General features: G+C 40.8%; 1 protein-coding gene across 7 annotated transcripts in view; it reads left to right on the forward strand.

Moving 5' to 3' along the window:
- The first annotated feature begins 258 nt into the window (after positions 1 to 258).
- Positions 259 to 24,777, forward strand: part of TEX10 (testis expressed 10) — a 68,835-nt gene continuing 44,316 nt past the window's right edge. For 2 of the 7 annotated variants that reach the window (XR_011649510.1, XR_011649512.1), the window contains exons 1-7: positions 283 to 469; positions 3,853 to 4,041; positions 5,794 to 6,506; positions 6,899 to 7,142; positions 16,408 to 16,520; positions 20,426 to 20,664; positions 21,361 to 21,496. Coding sequence is in view for 4 of the 7 variants with exons in the window: in XM_004447791.5 (XP_004447848.1) it covers positions 3,862 to 4,041; positions 5,794 to 6,506; positions 6,899 to 7,142; positions 16,408 to 16,520; positions 20,426 to 20,664; positions 21,361 to 21,496 (1,625 nt within the window). In the remaining 3 variants the exon portion in view is untranslated. Of the gene's footprint in view, positions 470 to 574; positions 672 to 3,465; positions 3,513 to 3,852; positions 4,042 to 5,793; positions 6,507 to 6,898; positions 7,143 to 16,407; positions 16,521 to 20,425; positions 20,665 to 21,360; positions 21,497 to 24,777 lie in introns of those variants that run through there. The other 5 variants (XM_071217105.1, XR_011649511.1, XM_071217106.1 and 2 more) reach the window with 5 other exon arrangements.

Here is a 24,777-nt window from a genome sequence, read left to right on the forward strand (position 1 = left end):
TGTTTGATTCAACTTAATTCAAGTCCGTGTCCCCAGGACTTCCAAACTTCCTGATCTAGTGGGGGAGCGCAGGGATGCTCGCAATTAGCGATAGCTAGGGGGACAGTTCTGCAGGCTCCGCAGACGCCGGCCTGAAAACTCGTGGGAACCGGGTGGAGTTAGCCGAGCCCAGGGACCTCCCCGGTCACGTGGGCGTGGCCGCCTCCCAGGGGCGGGGCCTGCGCTGCCAGCCCCGCCCTCCCGGCTGCGCGCGGCGGCGGGCCGCGGTCACGTGGCCGCGGCGCGGCGGGGGAGGGGCCCTGATTTCCGGGCGGCGGAAGGAGACGCGGCCGCGTGAGGACGAGGCGATTTGAAAACACGCTCCGGGCGCGGGAGGCTGAGGCGGGCGGCGCACGTTGTGCCCCTGCGGGGTCTCGCTCGGACGCACCACCTCGCGGCCTCCGCGTCCCAGCCTAGGCCGGGCCTTCAGGTGAGCGGCCGCCACCCCCCTGGCCGGGCCCTCCCGGGCGCGGAGCAGCGCGCGGGGGCGTCGCCCCCCGGTCCGCGGCCCGGGCGGGCAGGGCCGGTTCCGGCCTGTGTGCGGCCCCCGGAACGCGCCGCGGCGCGCCTGGCGGGCTGGCCCTGGGGCCGGCGGGCCGCGGGCGTGGGAAGCGTCGCCAGCGACCCGGTGGGTTCGCGCCGTTGCGGGTCTGGGCCACTTTTAGGCCGGCGTGTGTCGAGGAGGGGCCCGTTTCCCCGCCTGTGGTCCCCACCCGCCGCCTCGGGAGGAGGAGCGGCTCCTAAAGTCTACGGGGTCTCCACTTCGGGGCGCAGGACCGAAAAGAAGGACCATCAGTGTCCTCCTCGCGCCCCTGGCCGTCCGGGCGTGGAGGGGTCCGTGCTGGGCAGAGTGGGATCTTGAGTTCCCGAGTCGCCGCGCTCGGGGGCATTTGCTCTCTGGGAAGGAAGCCTGGTGCCTCCACTGGGTCCCTTCCCTGGAGTTTAGAGGAACTCGCGTGTGTGTGGAGGGTTGGGGAGGAAATTGTCTAAGGCCGCGTGCGGCGTGCCTCTCGCCTATGATTTTGGGGGGAAAAAGTTGGGAGATTAGGGAGGGCGATGAGGTGGCAGGCAAACGAGTTGAAATTCGGTTGAAATCCTAACACGCCAGGATCTGCGTTTGTTGGAATTAGAAAAACGTGCTAAATAGGACTGTGTGGAGTTCAGCTGTAAGACTGGTGTGGCTCACGTACCTGTAGTGAGAGGACCCGTGCGACGAGAGCGAGCCCTGGAACAGGAGCTCTTCGCTTCTCAGTGCCAGCCGCTCCAAAAGTGGCTTAGTCGGACTATGGGATTTGGTGCACTATGAGGAAATATTTATTAAGTGAAGAACGCGAGAGTTTTGTAATGAACTTTAACAGTTTACGGTATAAACATGTTCTCTTTCTATCGTAAAAATCTTAGCTTTAAGCGTCGAGGACACTCAAGCCCTCTTATTTTTCCTAACGGAGGGTAAGCAGCAGTGTGATTAATACAAACTGAGGGGATACCATGGTAAGAGTTTTGACGGAAGGCGGTCTTGGAGGAGTATCAGGTAGTCAGTGGTAAAAAGGAGCCCGGAGAATTTGGAGAGGGGGTTTAAATTCGTTCGATCTTTCCGAATGTCCTTTGCCATTTATTTTCGTCTTTAGTACCAACCCAGTACTGAATTTGTAGGAAAAGCCCACCAAGCGTGCTTAAAGAAAACCACTTTTGTATTAAAAGAGGCCAGGTGAGTATGGCCCTGTTACGCCTTATTACTTTGTTGTTTTCGTCGAGGATAACTAGAGGTGTGGGTGGGATGGAAACTTGGGATTTGGCATAGGTGGAATAAGTTGAGCCATTTTGACATTCTGTTCCCTAGTTATGGTAGAGTGGATTTGTAACCTCAGTCCTGTGTTAGGAATCAGTCTCCCAACTCCTTAATAAAGGAGCTACGTCTTTAGAATGGATTTATTATCCCTTTCCTCACATGGTATTGTGAGGATTGAATGTTAAGATACTAGTAGTTTTGTTGTGCTTGGTGTAATATCAGTAGTTGTTCACATATCTTTTGTGCCACTTAGTTTGGTCTTGAGACTTCTAAGAGGTTTATTTAGAATAAACACGTTTGTGCTTTTAACATAGTTAACGTTGTGCTGGAGCGGGCACAGCTCAGAGCATTTTACAAATGTGAACTCATTTACTCCTCAGTCTGCCTCAGAACATCTCTAAGAGGTAGTAACTGTTAACCTAAAAACTGAGGCAGGCACAAAGCTTATTTGCTTTTGGTCATGCAGCTAGAAAGTATAAGTGCAGAATCTGGAAAGGAACAGAGTCTGACTCTCAGAATCTGCTCTTACCTTACATAACCAAATCCTAACTCTTAGGAATTTAGTATAATAAAACCCTGCAATGATATGAATTTGGATGTAATGTCATTGGTGATTGGCTTCTGGATTCCTGGAACTCAAGGATTGGCTGCCCAGTCTAGTGCCCAATATTTCATTAATCTGACAGAAAAAACTTTTTCTTGAATAAGTTTTTTGGACCCCATGTATACTGTTAGTGGCTTTTAAAAACAATATAGTTGGACATGGAAAAATTACAGTATTTCAGGAAAAGTTTTGTTTGTTCCAAATATTCTCCTCCTCCAGTCGATGTACAGCAGAAGGCAGAATTCATTATTTTTCCAGAGGTTGGAAAAGGCTTCATGAAGAGCTGAGCTGTTCTAACGCAGAGGAGGCTACTTTTCAGGTTGAGGTTGGCTTGTAAGAAGATAAACCTGGGAAGGAAGGATGGGTCACATAGAGAGTAGGAAACTACTAAAACCTCCTGAGCCTTGATCACATTTATGTTTAGAAAAAGCTCTCTGGTATCTTTGTGGCAAATTATATTTGGAAGTAGACACTCTAGATAGGGCAAGAATACCCGTGGAGAAGCTATTGAATAGTGTAGGCTAGAAATAAAGAAATTCTTTAAATAGTGGCACTGGGAATTGGGTAGGAGGGCACAGATCAGAGGTTTTGTGTGCAAGTAGGAAGATCTGGATGTAGTTGAAAGGACATGGTGAAGAGGGGGAGGTGCAAGATGACATGGTAATGCCCGAGTTACTTATTCTAATAGTTGCCTCGCTGGTCTTTGTTACTTATCCCTCTGTTGCTCTGTATTTCCTCATACGCTGTTTGTTATCATGCTTTTTGGATACTGTTTCATTTTTATATCTAATCTGAACTCTTCTTGGTGTTCAAAACATCGGTATCTACATTTTTGTCTTTACCAGGTTTATCCCTTACTCTTGATCTTTAGATCTTTAGATTTTCAATGAAATGCTGTTATTCTCCTTGTTGCATATTTGAATCTTGCCCATTTTTCAGGCTCCCAGATTAGGCTTATGAAATTTTGCCTAATAATTCCGGAAACCATTAAATAATGTATTGGTTTTCAAATTTTGCCCTTTTATTGCTGCAGGTTCCTCCGGGACCTTCAGGGGCCAGGAACTTCCTAGCAGATGAAAGGTATATCTCTAGCAAGTTCATGTTACCCTCCTAACTTGGCATTTGCGTACAAAAAAGGAAAAACACTTTCAAAAACTGTGTTTTTGTTTCTTGTATTACGATTTCATGTAGCACATTGCTTGACAAAAGGTTCCAGTTGCTAAAAGTACTTGAAACAACAGCACATTATTAACTCCCTTTATAATATTTTTTGACTAAACTGATTTTTTTTTTGCATTTCTTAAAGATAATTTCCATTTAATATTTTGATCTTTAGGCATTGTCACTGTTGGCCTTCATTCTTGGTAATGTTTAAAATAAGTGTGGTAGTGATGCTTTAAAATTACTCTTATCATTATAGCATTCAAGAATGACCAAAAAAAGAAAACGCCAAGATGATTTTCAAAAAGTAAAACTAAAAGTTGGTAAAAAGAAACCCAAGTTAGACAATGCTACTAATACAAACTTTAAAACGAAGACTATACATCTGCCTGAGCAACTCAAAGAGGATGGAACACTTCCAACAAACAATAGAAAACTTAACGTAAAGGTAAATTATAAATCTTGTTTTGATTTGATAAAATAAGATTTTCTTTGAAATCATCTAGAATGTTCTTTTTGTGAAAAGTTTTTTTTTAATCTCTTAGAGTTAATGATTTGCCTAGGGTCTGAAGTTTGGTGTTCACCCATTTCCCAAATCTGTTGTTGCTACTGCATCTTTACTGCCTTCCCGGGAAAGACTTGCTGGATTAATCCCTACAGTGGTTTCTCCCAAGAATACTTATTTGATGATTTAATATATTATCTGGAAATAATTCATGTGTTTAACTTTTTGATGTGTATATCTCAGTTTTACAGCTGTTTTTAATAGCTTTTTTATTTTTCAAGACTTAGTTTTTATTTATTTCTCTCCCTTTCCCTGCCCCCTACCCCCCAGGTGTCTGCTCTCTGTGTCCATTAGCTGTGTGTTCTTCTGGGAACGCTTGTATTCTTGTCAGCAGAACCCAGCATCTGTGCTCGTTTTGTTGTGTCATCTTGCTGCGTCAGCTCTCCGTGTGTGCGGTGCCACTCCTGGGCAGGCTGCACTTTCTTTTGCGCTGGGCGGCTCTCCTTATGGGGCGCATTCCTTGCGCATGGGGCTCCCTTATGCAGGGGACACCCCTACGTGGCAGGGCACTCCTTGCATGCATCAGCACTGCGGGTGGGCCAGCTCATCACATGGGTCAGGAGGCCCTGGGTTTGAACCTTGGACTTCCCATGTGGTAGGCAGACACCCTATCTGTTGGGCCAAATCTGCTTCCCTTTAATAGCTTTTTAAAAGCTGGGACCCTTCACATAAGCAAGAAAAGATCCTTTCTTACTCATTTTTGAATCGTCATAGCACCCAGCTTATTGTAGGCTCATAGTAAGTGCTTGACATTAATTGACGTTTTTGCTTTAAAATACTTAATAGTTTTATAGAGATTTAAACATCATAAAATTCACCCGTTTAAAGTGTACAATTCAGTGTTTTTTAGTATATTTTCAGAGTTATGCTGCCGTCACCATAATCTAATTTTAGAACATTTTTATCGTTCCAAAAGAAACCCTCTACCTATTAGGGATCACTCCTCGTTTTCTTCCCCCTAGCCCTAGGCAACCACTAATCTACTTTATCTCTCTGGATTTGCTTATACTAGGCATTTCATGTTTCCTGTAAGTGAAATCGTACAATATGCTGTCTCTTGTTACTCTTCTTTCACTTAACCTAATGTTTTTGAGGTTCATCCATGTTGGAGCATGTGTTAGAATGGTACTTTGTTTCTTTTTATTACTGAATAGTATTCCATTGTATGGTTATGCCACATTTTGTTTATCCTCTCGTGGATTGATGCACATTTGGGTTTCCACACATATTGGAATAAAACACATTCCAAAAGACCACTTAAATGAAGCTGACAGGGTCTGTTAAAATTAAGAGTATATAAAGGCACCTACCATAATGTTTGATACCTAGTAGGTATTCAGTAAATGGTGGTGATGATTGCTGTCACTTTAAATTATAGAGTGCTTAAGCATGCATGTAGGTTAATTTATAAAAGAAAATTCTGATAATTATATAATTATTAAGGTGAAACTCTCTTGAAGAGAAAACAAATGTTTCTGATCTTAATGAGAGTTAAATAACACTTTCTAAGTACTTACTGAAGCAGTTTCCCTAAGGAGTATTAGCTTATTAGCATAATTTGAGTGTGTGTTTGAAAGTGACATAATGTGTATCTATGTATATGTCTATAAACCTATGTTTCATTTTTAATTGTAGGATTTGCTGTCACAGATGCATCACTACAATGCTGGGGTTAAACAAAGTGCTCTTCTTGGACTTAAAGACCTTTTGTCTCAATACCCATTTATAATTGATGCACACCTTTCAAACATATTAAGTGAAGTGACTGCTGTGTTTACAGATAAAGATGCTAATGTACGATTAGCAGCAGTTCAACTTCTTCAATTCCTGGCCCCCAAAATACGAGCTGAACAAATTTCTCCATTTTTCCCTTTGGTAAGTGCCCATCTCTCTAGCGCCATGACTCACATTACTGAAGGAATTCAGGAGGACTCTTTGAAAGTTTTGGACGTTCTGCTGGAACAGTACCCAGCTCTGATTACTGGCCGTAGCAGTATATTGCTTAAGAATTTTGTAGAACTTATTTCTCATCAGCAGCTGGCCAAAGGACTGATAAATAGAGACAGATCCCAGTCCTGGATACTTTCTGTAAACCCTAATCGGAGACTCACTTCTCAGCAGTGGAGGCTGAAAGTTTTAGTGAGACTCAGTAAATTCCTTCAGGCCTTGGCAGATGGATCCAGTAGGTTGAGAGAAAGTGAAGGACTTCAGGAACAAAAAGAAAATCCCCAGGCCACTAGCAACTCCATTTTTATCAACTGGAAGGAACATGCCAACGACCAGCAACACATCCAGGTTTATGAAAATGGGGGTTCACAGCCAAATGTCAGTTCACAGTTCAGGCTACGGTAAGAAGGATTTCAGTTATGTCCACACTCAGTTTTCCTATGTTGAATTATAACTGCTGACCATTGATGGCTAATGGTGGAAAGACAAGCAGTTGTCTTTCATACAGTTTTCATATAGTTACTCATAATTTGATTTCATTATTTACTGATGGGAGGAGTCATTTGAAAGTATATTAATTTATACATTTCTAGCAAAGCCTAATGAGAAGTAAAACTTGAAATCTCCATGGGCTTTATCTTTGAATTTCATTTTTATTACTTAGTCTTGATCAATGTAATTATCAGTTTATAGCTTTATTTTACTTGTATTTTATATTTTTAAGTTCTAAATTAAGAAAGGAATAAAATTTTTTGATCACTGATTTTTTTTCATTCTTACCCTACCTTATTAGGTACCTGGTTGGAGGACTAGGTGGTGTGGATGAAGGTCTGTCATCTACTGAAAACTTGAAAGGATTTATTGAGATAATAATTCCATTGCTAATTGAGTGCTGGATTGAAGCTGTGCCTCCACAACTAACTGCTTCTGTTGGAAATGGTATAGAACGAGAATCTCTGCAGGTTATGCAGCAGGTTCTTAATATTATTTCTCTTCTGTGGAAACTCTCTAAACAACATGATGAAACCCACAAATTGGTGAGAACTAATGCTCTTTATTTTCTTAGTCATGCTTTCATAAAGGGGAATATTAAAAACCAGCATATTATTCCTTAAAAGTTATGGATTTTCCAAAAGTATCCCCAGGGTTAACTGTAAACTTGTTTTCTATTTTTAACCAAAATTACAAATTAAAAAATTGTTTTGTGAGGTTCTCTGTGAATGTATTTAAATAATTTTTAAAATGAAATTCATAGCTTAGTACTTGATTTCATTTATTTTAAATAGATATAATTTACAGTGTTATAAGGGATGATTTGTGGCAGATTATATAGGAACATTCTAGTTTCTGAGGTCTTTTACAGGATTAAAAAAATTCCCTCTTAAATAGCCTGTTCCACTTTGTGTCACACTGCCACGTTTAAGAAAAATCAACCAAACTGAAGACCTTGTAACCAGCCCTGAGTTGTTTTTAATCTAGTATGTTTTAGTGAAAATGCTATATAAAAGCTTAGTGTGAACATTTTTGTGTTTTTCTTGACAAAGGATTCAAAATCGGAAAATATTTCTCAAAGCTCCTTTTTTTTCCTTCATTTCTTTTAAATATTACATTAAAAAAATATGAGGTCTCCATATACCCCAACCCCATCCATGCCACCCCTTCCACATCAACAGACTCTTCCATCATTGTGGCACATCCACTGCACCCGGCAGATACATTCTGGAGAAATGCTGTAGCACATGAACCGTGGTCCACATTGTAGTCCACACACTCCCCCAGTCCATCCAGTGGGCCACGACAGGACTCACAATGTCCAGCATCCGTCACTGCAGCACCACCTAGGACAATTCCAGATCCTGAAAATGCCCCCACACCATATCTCTTTTTCCCTTTCCCGACCATCAGCAGCCATTGTGGCCACCCTCTCCACATCACTACTACGATTTCTTCCCTTACTAATCACAGTAATTTCCCAGCAGAACACCAGTAAGTCCACTCTAATCCATACCCTATTCCTCCATCTTGTGAACCTGGGATGGCTATGTCCAGTCCCCCTCTGCATCAAGAGGGGGTTTAGATTCCACATGGATGATGGATGCAGTTCTCCTGCTTACAGCTGTAGGCAATCTTGGCTCCTTGGTATGGTGGTTGACCCTCTTCACCTCCCTGTCAGCTGGCCAGGGTAAGTCCAAGAAACCAGAGGGTAGGAGCTGCAAGTCTGCTGAGGCCCAGGGTCTGGCTGTCACATGGACAGTTCAGAGATTCAGGTCTCCTGAGTATACACCAACCCAAACGCTAAACACAGGTCGGGTAAAAGTAACAAAAGAGGCATGTGTAGAATGGTTATATCTGAATCCAACTCCATCACACTCAGGAATACAAACTCCAAAGTAGGGCCAACTGACATGGCCCTGAACTCCACAGCCATCTGCCTTGACCGTAGAACCTGTGGGTTGCTGCAGCCCTCAGGAGAGCCAGCACCTGGGTTTCCATCTACCTTGGCTGTCTCTGGTACCCTGCTGAGGCGTGCATAAGCATCACCCTCTGATGACCTCCTGACTCTTTTGGAGACTCTTAGCCATATAAACTCACTTGTCCTTTTCATTTCCCCCTTTTTACCCAAAGTCAAAAAGCAGTTTTTAACATCTGATATTACATGTAGGCTGAGATATTCTGCTGGTCTGAGTTGACTTCTTTGTTCATGGTCTTTTTGTAGTTACATCATCAGCTGGTGCTTGGTAGTAATCCCTTGGTGCCAGGGAGGCTCATCCTCAGGAGTCATTTCCCATGCTAGGGGAAGGCAATGCATCTACATGCTGAGTTTGGCTTAGAGAGTGGCCACATTTGAGCAACATGGAGGCTCTTAGGCAGTAATTCTTAGGCACCCCGCAGCTATAGGCCTAGTTCATATTTCAGGCACACAGGCTCATAACCAGAGCCATCAGTATCAAGGGGTCATCGTTGGGCCATCCATCTTTATTGGTCTTTGCTATTGCACTTGGGGGATTGTTGTTGTTCCATTGGGGAATGTGATAGAGCTCCCCTGGTCAGGAACTTAGCACTCTCTCATCTGTCGTTTCCAAGTGAAACTACTATGAAAATAACTAAATCTTTCTATGCACCCTGTATACATGCCTTGGAGAACTCCCAACTGTGTGCCCCCCACCAATGACATTCCACATAAGTGCTCCTCCCCTGCCATAGTTGAACCTCTCTGTAGTCCAAAACTTGTTCAAAATGGAAGTCCAATATATTGCCAGGTTCCATTAATAGAAAAATGGAATATAGTGATGGGTTTAAAGGTTAGATATAGAACACATAGAAATTTAGAAAAATAAATTGGGATATCAGAAAAATGAAAAAGCTTTGTCTTTGACATTTTGCCTTTCATCACTGCAGGTGTTGCCCTGTATGTACAGTGGCAAGGCATTTCTTCCATTTCTTCCTCAGTGTCTACCTCCTTTTTTTTTTTCCTGATTATTAAGTTTCTCTTGATATAAGTTTTAGGTCACAGTAATTCACATATACAATATATGGTACTCCCACATATCCAACATCAAACCCTTTGTCCCTTCCCCAACAGTGATCTTTTTACATGTTCATATTGTATTTGCTGCAGCTAGTGTATAGCTATTGAAGCGATAGCTTTCAAACATGGTTCCATTTGGGGTTACATTGTGGTTTATATTTTAGACTAACAATTTTCTGAATTTTTAGTTATCTTATGTTTTACATTATGGTTTACATTTTAGCCTATAGATTTTTATACATTTTTGGTATAATTTAACATGACCTATATCCATCATGGCATGATCTTGTGGAACACTTCCATTGCTCCACAGTTAACCTGATTGCATGTATTCAACACTTCTTTCCCGCTTCCCTCAGGGCCCACCATGACAATCAGTCTTCATTACTTGAGGGACCATATTCAGAGATACTTGCAAAAATGTTGAGGGCTTGACATACTTGACTGCCCTAACCCATTGGGAGCCACCGATTCTCTCAAGAGATACAATTCCCTCTGTTTGAGAACATCAGTCCTCCCCAGGATGTGGGTATACCTTCACTCTCATTGTATGGGTCTCCACCCAATGATATAATCCACTGTGACAAAATGAGCACTCACACACTCCGCAGAAGCTTGCCCTGTGTCAGATGCCCCCCCGCTTAAGCATCCCAAACAAGCAACCTTCCATATTACATTCTCTAAAGAGTTTTCTCTGCATCACAATTTCAACCACATACCTGACAATCTCCCATGATCAAATGTTCCCCTCACCTTCTCCCCAACTTCTTGGGCAATCTGACCCATCCTCCCGTCCCTAGCACCCCTAAAGGCCCTGCAGCCTCACCCAAAGTTATCCCTATGCCCACATTTTATCCCTTCCCTGTACAAATACTTAGCTCCAGCTTATCATAGATTTCACCCAGTAGCTGTCAGCTCACAACCTTCCTCTACCCCTCAATTACCTATCTTTGATAGAGATGAGTTATAGTCAGTGTTTGGGTGTGAGTGACAGTAAGTAAATATATAGCACCTTCTTGCTAGAAAGCTGAGTAAAGACGTGTTCTTGATGAGTATATATACCTTCTGTTTGAGGGAGACTTGAATGTTGGTTGCTCTTCTTAAGTGTGGTACAATAATTCATGGTTTGCCCTGCTTTTGCTGTGCAACTAAGAAAGAAAAAGCTCTGAGATAAGATGATGCTAAATTAATTTGGTAGCTGGTTTAAAAGGGCAGCTACAAGAACAAGACTTGAAAGCTCAAGCACGTGGTTTACAGAAGAGTTCTTGCAAGGACTTTTAACTGGGCATGTATGTATCCTTGGAGTTACCTTTATACATAAAAACTGAGAAGATAGGTTTATTTATTTATTTATTTATTTTTAAAAAAAGATTTATTTATTTATTTAATTTCCCCCCCTCCCCTGGTTGTCTGTTCTTGGTGTCTGTTTGCTGCGTCTTGTTTCTTTGTCCGCTTCTGTTGTCGTCAGCGGCACGGGAAGTGTGGGCGACGCCATTCCTGGGCAGGCTGCTCTTTCTTTTCACGCTGGGCGGCTTTCCTCACGGGCGCACTCCTTGCGCGTGGGGCTTCCCCACGCGGGGGACACCCCTGCGTGGCACGGCACTCCTTGCTCGCATCAGCACTGCGCATGGCCAGCTCCACACGGGTCAAGGAGGCCCGGGGTTTGAACCGCGGACCTCCCATATGGTAGACGGACGCCCTAACCACTGTGCCAAAGTCCGTTTCCCGATAGGTTTATTTTTTGTTTTGTTTTGTTTTTCATTTTATTTCAAGCTGAAATTTAAAGTGAGTTAGTATGCCCTACAAGATAACACTAGGGACAAATTAAATAGCATTTGATTGCTTTTTAATTTTGAAAAGCATTAATGGAATTTTTACTTATGTATTTCTTTGAGCTTGTGCTAGTGCTACATAACCATTACCCATTATTTGTAGGGAGTTTTATGAATTGCTTTTTCAAATAGGATGACATTTTATTGATTACAGTTTTGCACCCTTTTATCTTATGATTCATTGCCCCCATTGGCAAAGTAAGACTTGCTGTCCTGTGTGGCCATTAATCTGTGCTATAGGCTTAGTGACACTAGTATAACTTCGTAGAAAAATTTTATTATTTGTATTCTTGAATGGATCTCTTTTCCTCTGAAAGATTGAAATAGAAAGTAAAAGTAGGGAAGCGGACATGGCTCAAGTGATAGAGGATCTGCCTACCATATGGAGGGTCCAGGGTTCAATACCCAGGGCCTCCTGGCCCATGTGCAGTGCTGCTGCGCGCAAATAGTGCCATGCCACCAAGGGGTGCCCCCGCGCGTAGTGGAAGCCCCACGCACAAGGAGTGTGCTGCACAAGGAGAGCCGCCCTGTGTGAAAAAAGCGCAGCCTGCCCAGGAGTGGCGCTGCACACAGGGAGCGCTGTCGCAGCAAGGTGACGCAACAAAAAAGAGACACAGTTCCCTGGTGCTGCCTGACAATATAAGCGGACACAGAACATACAGCAAATGGACACAGAGCAGACAACAGGGCGGGGGGGAGACAAATTAAAAAAAAAATTATATTCAGCATGGTCCTTATGTACCAGTCTTTCCTTTATTTTTAGAGAGCTAAGAAATAAAAATTATAACCTGCCTTGGTGTTTGGTTACATATAAGCATTGGTAAACTTTTGTTATTGGTTTTGTAATAGTATTTAGTTAGAAAAGCTGGGACAAAATACAAAATCTGTAAATTCATTAATTGTGCTGGTTTAGAGTAATCGGCACTCATTTGGTTACACTGACAAAGGGATCTAAACACTACCTTAATTTTATGGTTATTTAAAAGAGTAGTCTTTAGAATATTCTGTGCTGCTATTATATGACTACAGTTCATTATCATAGGATACTAACTTTGAAAAACTGTTGTTTTACATGAACTGTTGAAGGCCAGAATACTAAATTGAGATGCAGTATAAAACTGAAGTATACTGAGGGAGATTTAATTTAAATAGGAATAGTATTTAAAAGCATCTACTGGTAGACTTCTCTAATTTACCTTAGCATATTTGTTGTCCTGAACTGTAATAACTTGATAGGATGGGAACCATTCTCTTAGAGACAAAGTGTAAGTATGTATGTTAGCTGTACAAGAATGCATTTTAGTGGACCAGGTATAGCTCAGTGCTTGAGTGTGCGTTTCACATGTACGATGTTCTGAGTTCAATACCTGATACCTCTGGGGGAAAAAAAATGCATTTTAATTGAATTTTACCATTCCTAACATTAGTACCCCTTTCCCATTCACCTTCTGTAGTAGCTTCTTGTAGTTAAGATATTGGGAGGAAGTAATGACATTCATTGGCCTTAACTCAGATTATATACCACAATTGAATTGTAGCTCCTATCTTGCACAGAATATGTAGGTTTTCTGTTGAAGAATTGGCATCCGGGTTAGGCGCAATCTTTGTTTTGTTTTTTTTTTTTAAAGGCAGACTGCCACGTGCAGTGCCTCTAGGTGTCTAGGTACAATCTTTGGACCATTGACTACATTTAGGTTTTGGTGCCTCTTAATGGCAATTGTTAGTATTTGCAACACAGTCGTGAAATTTCACTTGTATCCAAGTAGCTTCTTTCTTTTTTCTTTTCTTTTTCTTTCCTTTCCTTTCTTTCATTCTATTTTGGTAATCCAAATCTTTGATTCTTGCTTAAAATATTTGCAGTGGTTGGGTACTCATATTCTTAACTCTGGTTATTTCTAATATACTGTATAACTAGTTTTTAAAAATGGACTTAAAATTTAATGTTAATTTTGAAATTTACTTTTTAGAACTGCGTTAGTAGCCTCAGCGTCATTATTGTACTTTATAGAACTTTCCTGAGGTCTTACCTTTTTGCATTTTAAGCCTGGCTTATTTGCTACTTTAGTTTATATACCATTACTGTTATCTTTTCCCCATGAGAATTGGAATTTGAGACCAAACATGGTTAGATGCAGTTAACTTTTTTAAGGCATTTACTCAAAGATTTTTTGAGCATCTGTAAATGTGGTTATTTAAATTTCAGTGAGTTAAAATGGAATAAAATTTAAAATTCAGTTTCTCAGTTATGCTAACCTCGTTTCAAGTGCTCAGTAGCCACATGTGGCTAATGGCTGCTCTCTTGGACAGTGCAGATATAGCACATTTCTTTCATTGTAGAAAGTTCTATTGAGCATTGCTATTCCACAGTGTTTCTTTTATTTCTCTCCCCATCCCCCCCGTTGTCTGCTCTCTGCATCCATTTGCTGTGTGTTCTGCATCCACTTGCATTGTGTGGCAGCACTGGATAACTGCGTCTCTTTTTTGTTGTGTCATCTTGCTGTGTCAGCTCTCCACGTGTGGGGCACCACTCCTGGGCGGGCTGCACTTTTTTCACATTGGGCGGCTCTCCCCTTGCAGGGCGCACTCCTTGTGCCTGGGGCACCCCCACGCAGGGGCACCCCTGAATGGCACGGCACTCCTTGTGCATGGCAGCACTGTGCGTGGGCCAGCTTACCACACGGATCAGGAGACCCTAGGAATTGAACCCTGGACTCTCCATATGGTGGATGGATGCTCTATCAGTCGAGCCACGTCCATTTCCCTCCACAGTGTTTAAAGTACTGTTCTAGGCCCTGGAATTACAGAGATTAACATGGCTGGATAAGGGCCTTGCCATCATGATGCTTGCTTTTTGGTGATAGTAAATCAATGTGTTACATCAGTCCTAGGAAGGAAGATGAAAGAAAAGCAGGGTAAAAAGAAAATGTGTCCCAGAACATAATGATTTTATTTTAGATAATTTAGATAGCCAGTAATTGCCTGAGAATGTGACATTTGAGAAGAAGCAAGAATGAATGAAGGTGCAAGTCTGTAAAGATCTGTGGGAAGAACATTATAGGCATAGAGAGAACAGCACATGCAAAGACCCTGAGTTGTTTTTTTTTTTTTAAGGTTTATTTATTTATTATTTCTCTCCCCTCCACCCCCCACCCCAGTTGTCTGTTCTCTGTATCTATTTGCTGTGTCTTGTTTCTTTGTCCGCTTCTTCTGTTGTCAGCAGCACAGGAATCTGTCTCTTTTTGTTGTGTCATCTTGTGTGTCAACTCTCCCTGTGGGCGGCGCCATTCCTGGGCAGGCTGCACTTTCTTTCGCGCTGGGCGGCTCTCCTTATGGGGCGCACTCCTTGCGCGTGGGGCTCCCCTACGCGGGGGACACCCCTGCGTGGCAAGACACTCTTTGCGCGCATCAGCACTGCACATGGGCTGGCTCCACACGGAAGACCCTGAGTTTTGAGAACAAGCTTGGCTTGTTTGAGGGTTTGAAGGAGGCCTGTGCAAGTGAGGTACTGGGGGAAAGGTGGAGAGGGAGAAAGAGCTGCAGGGACTGTGTCATGGGGGACTCTGGTCCATAGTAAAGTGTTTGGATTTTAACCTGAGTATGGTGAAAAGACATTGGAGGGTTTTCAGCAGAGGAATTGGTGGTCTAAGTTATGTTTGTTTAACTTGAGTGTGGCCAAGTCCAAGCATTTATAGGAATAGAACACTAGTGAAATCCTGTGTAACAATCACCCCGTAGTCAGTCTTGTCTTATACATAGATAGATCTTTTCTCCCCTCCTCTATCATTCTGGAGCTTGATTTATGTTACAAAAGTTCGCCTTGCCTATGTGTGGAGTGTTGACTTTTGGGGGACAAGAGGAGAAGCAGGGGGACCAGCTAGGAGACTATGCAGTTATCCCCGTAGGAGATGGTGGTGGGTTGAAGTGATGAGAAGTAGTTAATCCTGGTGAAGCCATGAGGCTTCTGGTGTGCCTAATAAAGAAAATAGGAGTCAAGGCTGGTATTTGTGTTATGGTCCAAATGACAAGGTGACTTCTGGTGGGGAGAGCTTAGTTTTATTCATCTTAAATTTAAGGTGCCTGTTAGAAGTCTGAGAGAAGATAGCACTGTTCATTTGTACATAGACTCTTGTACTCAGGAAGAAATGGTCCATAGACTGATCTGTGGGTAAATCCAGACATTTAGAAGTGAGGAAGAAGAGATGGATCCGGTGAAGGATTCTAAAGAGAAATAGTGATTGAGTGATTAGGGTGACCAATCATTCTGTTTTTAGCACTGGGAGTCCCACATCCTGGGAAACAATTTGGTCCTGAGCAAATCAGGATGGTTGGCTATCCTGGTCGGAAGAAAATAAATGTTGTAATCTGTAATTAGACAGTGTTTTGAAAAGGAAGGCATGATATATTCACCAATACTGTGGAAGCAGCTTTGTGAAAGTGTTGTAATACATTTAACAGAAAATAGTGGCATTGGAATAGACTTAAGGTATAAATAGAATAAGCAGAAGACTTTCTTGTGGATTTTGTAAACATTGCAGTATTGGTTCAAATTCAGGCTTTTCTTAAATTTATTTGTGAATTGCAGTTCTGTGCCTTGGGCCTCCTTTTTATTTCACTGTTTTACTCTGAGCTGTGAATGTTTTTAACCCTTTAAATACACCGGCTCTTCTGACAGAGACTATTTTATCAATGGCTGGTTCCGCCTTGTGCAGTTCAGGTTCTTGAGGGTGGTTCCTGCAACAGGCTCTGAAGGACCAAATAAAGGTTTTCCTTCGTTAAAAAAAAAATTTTTTTTTTTTTTTACAGAATCTGTGGGGCAGAATGTGATTATAATGAGACATTTTATAATTGAATAATGATAAGTTATCAAATTTATGCTTAAAGCTTTATTTTTTATTTTAGATAACTTTCTTGTATATGTTCTGATCTTTGCTTATTTTGTAGGAGTCTTGGCTTCGGAAGAATTACCTTATTGATTTTCAACACCATTTTATGAGTCATTTTCCTTATGCCTTACAAGAAATAACTAAGCACAGAAGGAAAGAGGCAAATAAAAGGTATTTTGATTCTTTTCCACTATATAGATTTGAAAAATACATAAACTGTTTAACAGAAAGAATTAGCCTTAATCCGGGATTTTTTATGCAGTGAAGTGTTTTCTGTCTACTTTTTGGGAAATAAAAATAAAAGTTGCAGTATTATTGCTGATCTTGAGCAAATTGCTTCAGCCTTGGGATTTCAGTTTTTTTGTGTTTGTATTTTTCTGATCTGTAAAGTGAATGTGTTTCGCTAGATGAATGTAAAGTATCAAATTAATAAATATGAATTTAATGAAATTGAGGTGGCATGGTTTACTTGGATGAGATAGTAGGCAATTATTTATGGAATCTCTGAACTAGACAGTCTTGAAGAACTAATTCTGCGCTCATTACCGTTGTGAGGAAACTGGTCGTGAAACTAACAGCAGTCTCCTGAAGGAAGAGGGATAACTGGAAAAAAAGCAGTTCTCTTTATAAAGTCATAAGAAGGGAGGGTGATGGATTAGAAGAGGGAGTTTTAAAAAAACTGTAAACCTGGAAATGATTTAAAATGTGTTCCTCAAGTGAGAGGCAGATAAACATAAGAACAAGTTATCTTACGATATTTGACAAGTTAGGTACAAGCTAGGATGCTAAAACTGTATTTCTCCCAAATGACCAGCATTTGCCAGGGGCTCTTAAAATATGTCCGAAGATTCTTATACAGCAATGGGAAGAAACTAGCTGGAGAACCATTGAGACCCTTTGAGCAGTGTCCAAAGGGTATGATCCTAAGTGACATAGTAGGCAGATGAGTTTTTCTTTCACGCATTCAATGTGTATTTTGGTTGCTTACTGTGAAAGAAGTATCATGGGAGAGAGAATCAGATGTTTTAAGGTATATTCTTTGCTTGGCAGTTTAATTCTGGTGAAAACATTTCAGGGTCCAGACAGGAGCAGAAACTAATTTGGTGCTCTTAACAGTATTTAAAGAATTGTTAACTAGGTTTTGAAGAATGGTAAAGACTGAAGTGTACAGTAAGGTTTTATGGAGATGGGAACCGCAGGAACATCTACTCTCTCTAGGACTTGGGGAACAAAGAGCAGATGGGAAGAAGTTTACAAGAAATGCCATGTAGAGATAAAACCCAGACCTCTGAGGAGAGGGTGCTGGACTGCTGGCGTGATGGGCCCTATGGTGCAAAGCAGGTTCTGGCTGGCTGGTTTTTCTGAGAGGCATGATGATATTGGTTCTGTATCAGAAAAACTAAACTGGAATCAACTGTGGCTACTAGAATGAACTGCTCCTGGCCTGAGGAGAATTGTTTATTTTACACTGGCAGTGATAGGAAGCAGAAACAGGACTAGGAAGCAGTCAGAAGGGAGAGAGTGCCTTCTTGGTAGTTACAAGCACAGGTACCTATGATTTGAGCATAAGGAAGCATTGAGTAGATATTTGTTGGATGAATGAACAAATGAAAGAAATTAATAAAAAAAGCAAACCTGGAAATTGGACATGTGAAGAGATGCAGGTACTAATGAGATTGGCTTGTGATGATAGATAATGGTGTTGTCATTTATAAAATAATGATTAATGTGCCTCGCAGTTGCTTAACTAGGGACATGTGGCTTTTTTGGTGGTTGGACATGAGCATATATGTTCCTGTGGATTGTAAGATTTGGTGCTACTTTATCATCTTGTCACGATGCGCTTTTCCTAGCAAATCTTGTCAGCATTCTGGAGGAAAACTTGACTGTAGAAGTCAAGGCTCAATGCAGAATGAAGATTGAACATTGGATCACGTAATCGATGAGGATGCTCTTTAGCGCTGGAGAAAGATTTGTAACGTTGGCATTAATGATGGGGGACCCTTGTAAAAAGAGTTTTGATGACCATGTTCACACCCTTGCACCAGAAGATATCCTAAATTTGAGAAATTAACTTGCTTATGAATCATTATTCCACCTTCACACTTGACAAAATACTAGCTCTATTTTGGGCCTGTTTGGACTTAAACATTTTAAGGTAGTCCCTATGTCACTGAAATTGTGTGAATTTATGAGTAAATAAAATATATTACAGTTCCTCTGACATATTTTCTTTAGTACACAGATCAGAATAGATCAAGTAAATCCTGTAATAATATATATTCTTTATGCTTCTGGACAAGCTGATTCAGTCTGTACCTCTTATTACATCTTCGGCCGCTCTTTTTCTTTTCCTTTTTAAATTCAATTGACACAATGCTATCAATTAACAGATTGTTAGGTTGTAGAGTGAACTGGTTTCTGAGAGAGAGAAAAGCTGTGTGGATGAGGTTAATGCGCTTTTTCTGTTTAAAAAGTAACGTAGTGTTGTTACCCACGAGTGAAAGGTTTGGATGTTTTTGTTCTTGTTGCTCTTCTCAGAAGGGCTTTCTTATCTCTTTTAATTGGTGAGCCTGATAACAAAACAGACGGGGCATTCAGCCTTTCACCTCCCAGCGTTTTGATTCTATACTTGGCAATAGAAATTCACTGTATTTCTTTTTTAGGGATGAAGTGTTAACTTCTGTTCGTGGCTTCTCTTTTTAGGCCCTTGGGGCCCTTTTTTGTCCTGGACCTTGATTGATCTATCATCCTTGCTTCTTTACCCTGTGTCTTAAGTCTGCCCCCCTCCTTGAAAACATTGACCCAGTGGATCTTTTCTCTGTTCTGTCAGTCAGATCTACAAAACTTGCCAAAATAACTCAGATTGTCAGTTGTCTGTTAGTCATCTCTGTCTAGATTTATACTGGGGACACTTTTAGCTCAATATATATCAAGGAGAGAATTTATTTTTTGGACCTCTGCTCCTTTTTCCCCATCATCTCTATTACTAATAGCACCATCTACTCAGTCACTAGTGTTAGAACCCTTGATTCCTCCCATCCCCAACATCCTCTAACTCACACATATGGTGTATAAATGTAAGCAGACATCAAATCCATCTCGTTTTTATTCTCCCTAAGTCTCCCTCTTCTGCAGTGCATAATATCACTGACTGGTTCCTGTGCTTATCTCATTCTTGAATTGCTACAGTAACCACACAGCTGCTTATTTGTTTATAGTCTTGCAACTCTCACTTTTCTTTTTACATTCACAGAATCATGTACTATGTTACTCTCTTGTTTAAATTATTCTTTTTAGTGCCCTTAACCTCTGACTCTTAAAATACGAACCTGTTTTCCCTTTTCCAAAGTTATCTCTAGCCCTACATTTGATGTCCAGGTGGCACCAAACTTCTAGTTCCCTTATATTTGTGGTTCTTCACTACTGTGTCCTTGCAAGCTTAATCTGGGACTAACCGTTTTCTTTACATTTTTTTAAACATGAAAGAAATACTGCTGTTAAATGTAGTCCAAAATGGATATGTTCTAAGTTTCAAAGTGTTTGTTATTAAAATATTCCATTTAGGTGTTTTGAAATTTCTTTCCAACTTTGAAAGAAATTTTTTTTTGTTCTGACTAGAAGAAACTGATTTTGATAAACGATCATTGAGTGCAGGAAAAATGAATGATTCTTTTAAGCAGAGCCAAAATCTTCTGTGTTCTCCATCCAAATAATCAGTATCTACTTGAAAAAAAGTCTTTGTTGTGTTGGGATTTTCAAGTCTTATCTCCACATTATTTTTAAGATTACAAGGCAAGATTAGAAGAGCTTTTTACCTTTTTTATGAGGAACAACTTGGGTAATGAACTGAATAGTATACACTAATTCATGCCTCCTTAACCCGGATTCTGTAATGAGTGATTAAAGTACAGGATGATGGCCTAAACCTTTCCTAAGCACCTGTCTTCATGGAAATTTATTGGTTGTAAAAGGAAATATGTTTTATTGATTCATTGTTGGATTATTTTAAAGATTCTAAGTGAAGCCACTATGGTAGATGTACTAGTTAACAGATAACGTTTGTTTTCTTGTAGCATCAAGCATTGCACAATTCTCTCAAATAATGTAGATCATCTCTTACTGAATTTAACACTGTCTGATATCATGGTCTCCCTGGCAAATGCCTCAACCTTGCAGAAGGACTCCAATTGGATAGAAATGATAAGAAAATTTGTGACAGAGACACTTGAAGATGGCTTTAAGCTAAATAGTAAGCAGCTGAACAGATTGCTTGGGGTGTCCTGGAGGTTAATGCAGATACAACCAAACAGAGGTAGGTGATGCTTTTTTGATCTTTTTAAATAATAAGCTCTCTTATCAGTGCTGTTTAGGGTGTAGCTTTGAAATGATGACTTTCAAAGTTTCTGTGTGACCAAGTTCATTATATTTGGGGCAGAAAGGTATGTCTAGCCTAATGATTTACAAAGGACTCTCTGTATTATGAGGTTTCGCTTTTGAGCCTACTTGTGAAGAAATACCCTTGACTGCTGTAGTTTGGTTAGAATTTGGGAACTTTTCCCTACAACATATGTAGTATGAAACATGACCTATCTCTTCTCTTTACCTTCTTTTCTCCTAGTTTTAAGTTATGTTACTTTACTAGCTTGAAGTTATGTTACATTAAGTCAGTGTGCGGTATGACTTATTAATTCTTTCCTCACTAAATAATTTTTCATTCTAAAACAAAGCTTTCCTTTGGTTCACATCTAACACCCCTTTCTGATACCTGATTTTGTTATCTCTACTTAGGTTTGTTGTCCTTGAGGAAAATATATACTATTCTGGTTGGTTTGAGTTTGCATTTGGGAATCAGGCTATTCCTTTAGGATTTTGATGGTAGTTGTCAGTTTGTGGCTAAGATAAGTTCTGTCATGGAAACAAGATAAAGTACTTCTGTGTTTTCAGAGAAATTAAGGGGTGAGTGAACGCATTTTTGAGCCAATTTAACAGTTGTTTTCCCTGTTTTTAGAGGTTACAGAGACACTCATAAAGGCAGTTTATACTTTGTATCAGCAGAGGGGCCTTCTCTTTCCAGTTCGGACTTTGTTACTTAAGTTTTTCAGTAAAATCTATCAAAAAGAAGAACTGACATCTTACAGAGTCAGGTAAAGTTTCATTTGTAAGTTTTCCTTTTTTTCTTGCTGAGTTGTTTTGTAGTTTATTTAAATTTTTAAAAAAATTTATTTTGAAATAATTTCATACTTCCGGGACCATTGCAAAATTAATACAAAACCCTTAGAGAAAACTCCAACATATTTTCCATCTAGATGTGGTAACTTGGAACATTTTGCCATATTTATCACTTTGTCAACCTGGCTGTCCATCTAACTGGCTATATCTACCTATCTATTTTCTAAACATTTGGGAGTAGGTTGTATACTTTGTGCTTCTTAAACACTGATAATTTCTGTGTTTATTTCTTGAATGTATTCATCTCTGTAAACCACCTTAAGTACAGTTAACCAAGTTCAAGCAATTTAACATGGAGTATAGACTGTAAGCTTTATATCAGATTTTTCATATGTCCCAATATTGTCTTTTTGGACTTTTTCTCCATAGTTTTTTCCAGTCGAGGATCATGGATTGCATTTGTCGTTGTCTCTTTTAGTTGCTCTTTTTTTGTTTTATTTTACATGTGGGAACATACAGTGTAAACTTTCCATTTCACCTACACCCTATCATACCATTCAGGGGAATTAATCACACTCAAATAATATTGCAGTGCCTTCACCACCATCCATTACTAGAACCTTCCCATCACTCCAAACAGAACCTTACACCCATTATGCAATAACTTCCCCTGCCTGCCCCCTACCTGTAATGTGTACTGTACTGTACTTTTTGCCTCTGTAAATTTGCATATTCTAGTTATGTCATGTACGTGAGATCAAACAATATTTGTCCTTTTGCGTTTGACATATTTCACACAACATGATGTCTTATGGATTCAAGGTTAATCCATATTGCAGCACCTATCAGAACTTCACTCTTCATATGCCTGTTGGTCATTTGTACATCTTTTTTTTTTTTTTTTTTTTAAAGGTGGTACCAGGGATTGAGCCCAGGACCTCGTACATAGGAAACAGGCACTCAACCACTGAGCTACATCACTCCCCAGTGGGAGTTGGTTTTTTCATTTGTTTTCAGGAGGTACCAGGGATCGAACCCAGGACCATGTACATGGGAGACAGATGCTCAACAACTTGAGCTACATCTGCTCCCCCATGTATATCTTCTTTGGAGAAATGTTCAAATCCTTGCTGCATTTTTTAACTGGATTGTTTGTCTTTTTGTTGAGTTATAGGAGTTCTTTGTATATTCTGGATATTATACTGTTACCAGATAAATGGTTTCCAAATACTTTCTCCCGTTTTGTTGGTCATCTTGTCCTTTTCTTAATAATGTCTTTTAATGCACAAAAGTTTCTGATTGTAATGAAGCCCAGTTTATTTTTTCTTTCGTTGCTCATACTTTTGGTGTAAAGTCTTAAGAATCCACTACCTGGGAAATGGACGGCCCAGTGGTTAGGGCGTCCGTCTACCATATGGGAGGTCCGCGGTTCAAACCCCGGGCCTCCTTGACCCGTGTGGAGCTGGCCATGCGCAGTGCTGATGCGCGCAAGGAGTGCCGTGCCACACAAGGGTGTCCCCCGCGTGGGGAGCCCCACGCGCAAGGAGTGCTCCCGTGAGGAGAGCCGCCCAGCGTGAAAAGAAAGAGCAGCCTGCCCAGGAATGGCGCCGCCCACACTTCCCGTGCCGCTGACGACAACAGAAGCGGACAAAGAAACAAGACGCAGCAAATAGACACCAAGAACAGACAACCAGGGGAGGGGGGGAAATTAATTAAATAAATAAATCTTTAAAAAAAAAAAAAAAGAATCCACTACCTAATACAAGGTCCTGCAGATATTTTCCTATTTGTCTTCTAAGGGTTTTAAAAAGTTTTAGTTCTTACCTTTAGGTAGTTGATCCATTTTGTGTTAATTTTTATATGTGGTGTGAGGTAGAAGTCCACTTTTATTCTTCTGCATGTGGTTATCCAGTTTTTTCAGCATCATTTGTTGAAGAGATTATTTTTCACCATACAGTGGACTTGGTTCCCTTGTCAAAAATCAATTAGCCAAGATATGTGGGTCTTATTTAAATATTTGAGTAGACAATAGTGATTAAATCTTTTGAAAAGTTCATTCTTTTCATCCTATTTGGATGGATTTAAGAAAATATGGAAACCTTATAAAGAAACACATTAGAAGAATAGTGCTACTGAACTTTATATGCATATCCAAATAGATAAAAATCCCTCTTGAAACATTTATTCCCACTTGTATGTATGTAGCTAAAGGACAATAGGAACACTTTATAGCAGCTGTATCCTTTTATTTTGCTTATTGTAAATATTATGGATATAGAATCACTCGCCCTTTGTGACATATTGAAGAATGAGGATAAGAATGAGGGCAACAGAAGATCAGAAGGTTGCTCCGTTAGTTTGGACCTTTCGACTTGACAACATAAACAGTAAAACTAACGAATTTTTTGACTTGATGAGTTTTAGATTTATGTGGGACAACCAGGAAGAGATGTTTTAGTAAAAAAGATAAATTTTTGGGATACGTTAGCATAAGTAGGTAGTTACTGGAAAGTATTTGAATCTTCCTTGTGAGTCAGGTGCTTTTCATAATTTATCTCAATAATTCTCTTAACAGTACTGTAAGGTCAGTACTAGTACTTGGATTTTAGAGAAGGAAAGTGAAGTTTGGGTTAAATAAGTTAGCTAGTGTTATGCAACTAATAGGTAAGCAAAACTGGGATTTGAGTTCAGATTTCTCAGATACAAAGATCATGCTCGAAGGAAGTGGACTTGGCCCAGTGGATAGGGTATCTGTCTACCACATGGGAGGTCCACGGTTCAAACCCCGGGCCTCCTTGACCCGTGTGGAGCTGGCCCACGCACAGTGCTGATGCACACAAGGAGTGCGGTGCCACTCAGGGGTGTCCCCCCGTAGGGGAGCCCCATGCGCAAGGAGCGTGCCCCATAAGGAGAGCCACCCAGCGCAAAAGAAAGTGCAGCCTGCCCAGGAATGGCGCTGCACACACGGAGAGCTGCCACAGCAAGGTGATGCAACAAAAAGAAACACAGATTCCCGGTGCTGCTGATAAGGATAGAAGCGGTCACAGAAGAACACACAGCAAATGGACACAGAGAACAGACAACTGGGGCGAGGGGGTAGGAAAGGGGAGAAAAATAAATAAAATAAATCTTTAAAAAAAGAAAAAAAGATCATGCTTGAGTTTCAGAGTGCTCCAGGGACAGCAGAAGTGATAGCTGTTACCAGACATAAGAGACAATAGAGCATTAGCAAGTATCCTAAAGAATTAAAGTAACA

The sequence above is a fragment of the Dasypus novemcinctus genome, chromosome 8 (genome assembly GCF_030445035.2).
Source record: "Dasypus novemcinctus isolate mDasNov1 chromosome 8, mDasNov1.1.hap2, whole genome shotgun sequence".
NCBI classification, from domain to species: domain Eukaryota; kingdom Metazoa; phylum Chordata; class Mammalia; order Cingulata; family Dasypodidae; genus Dasypus; species Dasypus novemcinctus.